Here is a 4468-nt window from a genome sequence, read left to right as displayed (position 1 = left end):
ATAAAAAAATTTTTAGCCTCTTTATTTAAAAGTATTAATAAAATAAATAGCATTAAAAACAAGGCAAAACAATTACATAATTTAAATATATTATATACTATAGCCAAATAAAAAAAATACATTTTACTTAATTTTCTTAATTTTCCCTAAAAAAACGACGTTATCACTTCTAGGAAAAATGTGTGCCCGCGGACAGTCAAAAACCATACGACAAAAATTAAAAATAAATAAAATTTTATCCAAACATTTTGACTGTATTGTTTGAAATAAAAATGTCACTTAGGAAAAAATAAATTTAAGTTCAATATGTCTTGAAAAGTATAAAATAGCGTATAAAAGTGTAAAATATGCCCTAAAAACAGAAAGGACTCAAAATATGCATTTATATGCAAAATAAAATTTCAAAACTAACTTTGAGAACTACCCGTTTGCGTTTCGGTTATCACGTTAATTCATTGTTCATCACCGGTCTCCCAGTTTTAATCGTTTCGTGTGTACTCGAAACCCGAACACTACGAACGCTATGACGTGGTGCACAAACTCCGTTCAGCATTCGTCGCGCTCAGTGGCGTACCTGCGGGGAGGAGTGGGACATTCGCCCTCCCCCCTCGTGGGCCGTAAAATTAAAATATGTGTACATTGTTATTTGTTTTTATGTGTTTACAATATTATTATGAAATTTTTTTTCTCGAATTAGTTGATAACTATAAGGCGGCTTGCTCACAATAGTTGTTTCTCTAATCTCTATTATTATTTTTTCAATTTATTACTATCATTATGTTGTTGATTTATTGTATTTAATATTTTGATATTGTCAACGCGACAGCGAGACAGCTGCTATGTCATGTCTTTCACGACGGCCGGTCGTCATGGATTAAATTGTGGCTACGCCGATCCCCTTTGACCATCACCCAAGATTTGTGGATAATATTATTATCCGTTGCCTCTTATCATTGATTTTCAGTTACAAAATAATAAATAAATATTATATCTAAATTCCTAAGTGTTAGTACTTAGTAGTTAATAATATTATTCGTTATGAACAAGCAAAGTAATCTAAGTAGTTGGCTGTGTAAGCAGAAGCAGAACCATCCATCAACAGCAACAAGTATAGATAACAATCATATTTCAATACAAGCAAATGAAAATGAAAGTAAGACAAGTAATACAGTTAAAAATGATGATTCTATTACCAATACTTCGTCTACCCCCAAAAAGAGAAAAGTTGATTTCTCAGATCAAAAGGTACATAATGTTTTGTCTCCTAGTGAAAGTTCAAGTAATAAAGATTAAACTTTAGAACTGTTTAAATTCAGTGATGACATAGGGAATGTTTTAAGACTTGCTAATCCTTCTGATCATATTAAGTTTAAGATTCTTGAGAAATTGAATATCCCAAAAAACAATTTCGTTTGTCCTTTCTCAATACATATTAAGAAAAGCAGAGAAGAAAAACGGTTTCTTAAGCGCTCACATTATGAAAAATTTAAGTGACTTGTCTATTCAAAATCAAAAAATGGTTTGTTTCGTAAATGTTGTGTTTTTTTTTTAGCAATAAAGGTGGTAAAGACAATAATGTGAAACTGAAAAAGTTAGTAAATGAACCATTAAATAAGTTTGCTAAATTGTTAGGGAAAGATGGTGATTTAAAGAAACATAATTCAAATTTATATCATTTAAATGCTTTAACATCTGCTACTGATTTTTTGAACTGTTATAAAAATCAAAAAAGGGAAATAATAAATATTGTTAACATTTCAAGAATTAAGTAAGTTTTAGAAAATAAAGAGAGACTAAAACCAATTATTGAATCCATTATTTTTTTTTTTTGCCGCCAAAATATCACATTAAGGGGGCATAACGATTCAGGGAATTTGTTTGGTGAAAATACAGATAAAGAAATAAAAGAATCTATTTCCCCCGTTACTTTACTAATAGTGGTAATTGTCGAGCTCTTCTTAAGTACAGAATATTATCAGGTGATACTATACTTGAAAAACATTTAAAATCAAAATTATCAAAAGCAACATATAAGTCCAAAAATTTAGAATGATATTATTGAACGTTGTAAAAATTATATAACAGAAAAAATTATTAATGAAGTTCATGAAAGTAATTTCTACAGTATAATGTTTAATGAGACTACTGATATAAGCCACATTTCACAAATGAGTCTTATACTCAGATATGTTCATAATAATATTATGAAGGAAAATTTTGTCGCTTTTATTGATTATCACTAGAGCGCGGATTTGTATGCACTTAAAAGTATCGAAGTATGCCATATAATACGCAGTAAAAAATCATGAAAATATGCAAAAAATATGCAGTCAAAATCATGAAAATATGTAAAAAATATGCAGTCAAAATTATGAAAATATATAAAAAATATGCAAGAATTTTTTATTTATTTAAAATTTATAATTCAACTTATAAAAATTAATTACTTAAATACTTAATACAAAAAAATGTAGGGAATTTTCTAAACATAATTTATTTTTAAAATTTTATTTATTATTAAAATAAATAATCATATGCATTTCAAGTTTATCTTCTGTGAAGCTGTGTCGTTTATCGGTTTTGAAATTTTGAATTTTGACAAAAAATATGTAAAAATATGTAATAACCTCTAAATATGCAGAAATATGCAAAAAAAAAAAATTTACCATTAGCTTCAAATTATTGAAGATTGCTGTGTAATAATTTTTCAGTCGTACCTGTCGATATATTTTCGTTATATCAGCCGAAAATGCATAATTATGAGTTCTAAATCGAATTATGATAACTAATAAGTCCGGTTGTACTTTGGGATCGTTCATTAACATGTCATTTTTAACGACACCACTATACTGGTTTTCGCTGATCCGTCAAACACAACGCGCAGCTTGGTCGTTCTACTATGATCGTTTAATACGAACGAATGCTGTAAATAGAAACATTTATTGTTTTCGATTAACTAACTGATTATCACCGCTTGCATTGCCTATACATCCCATATGTTTTAAATTATCATACTATAACATAAACATTTATACTTAACATTTAATTCAGAATCTTTAACAATCGTTTTTCTAATGATAGAAATCTGCGTAACGCTGAGTTGAATGAGTTGTCCAGCTGTTGGTTACAATTTACTTTGAATGGTAATTTTACTATGGATTTGCCATCCTCATTTTGGTAGACGTTTTCGGAAAAATGTGTTAAGTACAATTTTTGTTCGTCGGTGAAAATATGCTTCGAAGGTAACTCTTCCATTTTCCAAAATAATTCGATTTTATCATCTAATAATTCATACTGATGTTTCTTTGTTGATAAATACGAATTTAATTTGATATCATTCATATCTATTAATGATTTACTTACCACTACCCACCCGAACAATGTTCTTTGCAGATATGGGCCTTCTTTGATCTTGAGCTTCTCGGCACATATTATGTCCCAATACGTTTTTCCGCCGATAAGAACATCGATATTACCCGGATGATTGAACGATGGGTCTGCGACATTAACGTTGTCGGGAAAACTCACATTGCGTATCGGTTATGTGGTAATGAACCGGTTATTTTTGATAAGACTAGAAATTCGATAGTCTTTTTATGCGAACTATCTAATGATTGAACAATAGCAGAGAGTTTGTACTTAATATTATTTTTCGATTCTCTTATTCCACATATTGGTATATTTACTTTCTGACGTTTGAGTCCAAGTTTATGTACTAAATTACTCGTAATGAAATTTCTTTGAGATCCATTATCTAACAACGCTCGACCGTGTATTTGTCTGCCGACGGAACTCATTATTTTTATTATTGCTGTCACTAATAATACTTGATTATTGGTTTCGGCATTCACTATATGTGCAACCAATGTATTCCCATCATTTGCAACACTCTGTATACTTCCTTCACCCGAACTGGCTTATTTTTCTTGATGTAAAAGTGAATTATGAAGTTTTTGACATCTTCCACACTTTCGCGATAGACATTGACTTTATTTATTCTGGTCGCTATATCAAGTGCCAGAAATATAGTGCACTTATATATTGAGTGAAATTGTTGACACAAATAACATTTCATTTTTGATGTAGTTAAAACTGTCGACGCACCTTCTTTGTACGTTTCAACTTTTGAGGTTCTAGTTGACGAACAATTTGATTAATTTTGCTTGAATGTTAATAATTTTGCATTTTCGATCGAATCTAGCATCTAACTTCTTCTACATAGGAACTCAATCATTAATTCTACACCCGGTGAGTCTTCTCTCGACACTTTCGTTTCCCATTGACGTATTGTATTTGTGTCGAGTTCTGTATATATGACATGTAATAATAACGCACCCCAATTGTACGGATCATGATTTAAAGCTTTTAATGCTTGTATATGCGCGTTTAGATTGAATCGGTTAAATGCCTTAACTTAATAGCTGATTCTTTATTGATTGGTTCCAGTTCAAATATACGCTTCGTGTGT

The 4468-nt window shown here is 30.0% G+C and overlaps 1 protein-coding gene across 1 annotated transcript; it reads right to left on the bottom strand.

The window, feature by feature from the left end:
* Positions 1 to 2939: 2939 nt before the first annotated feature.
* LOC112681192 lies at positions 2940 to 3797 on the bottom strand. Its single transcript, XM_025551454.1, has 4 exons — positions 3557 to 3797; positions 3364 to 3497; positions 3136 to 3303; positions 2940 to 3014 (listed from the first exon to the last, which is right to left on the bottom strand). Exons 1-4 carry the CDS (start codon positions 3795 to 3797, stop codon positions 2940 to 2942), a joined length of 618 nt encoding a protein of 205 aa, XP_025407239.1.
* Between the last annotated feature and the right edge of the window lie 671 nt (positions 3798 to 4468).

This window comes from Sipha flava, unplaced genomic scaffold (genome assembly GCF_003268045.1).
Source record: "Sipha flava isolate LNK unplaced genomic scaffold, YSA_version1 18768_pilon_pilon, whole genome shotgun sequence".
Taxonomy (NCBI): Eukaryota; Metazoa; Arthropoda; class Insecta; order Hemiptera; family Aphididae; genus Sipha; species Sipha flava.
This window is presented reverse-complemented; position numbering and strand designations above follow the sequence as displayed.

What these genes read in the sequence shown, in the direction of transcription:
- LOC112681192 (XM_025551454.1), bottom strand. Translation starts at nt 3,797, where the DNA reads ATGAGTTCCGTCGGCAGACAAATACACGGTCGAGCGTTGTTAGATAAT. An exon ending in AGTCTTATCAAAAATAACCG is followed by an intron (nt 3,498 to 3,556) that starts GTTCATTACCAC and finishes TTAATGTCGCAG; the next exon opens with ACCCATCGTTCAATCATCCG. An exon ending in CATTGTTCGGGTGGGTAGTG is followed by an intron (nt 3,304 to 3,363) that starts GTAAGTAAATCA and finishes TTATCAACAAAG; the next exon opens with AAACATCAGTATGAATTATT.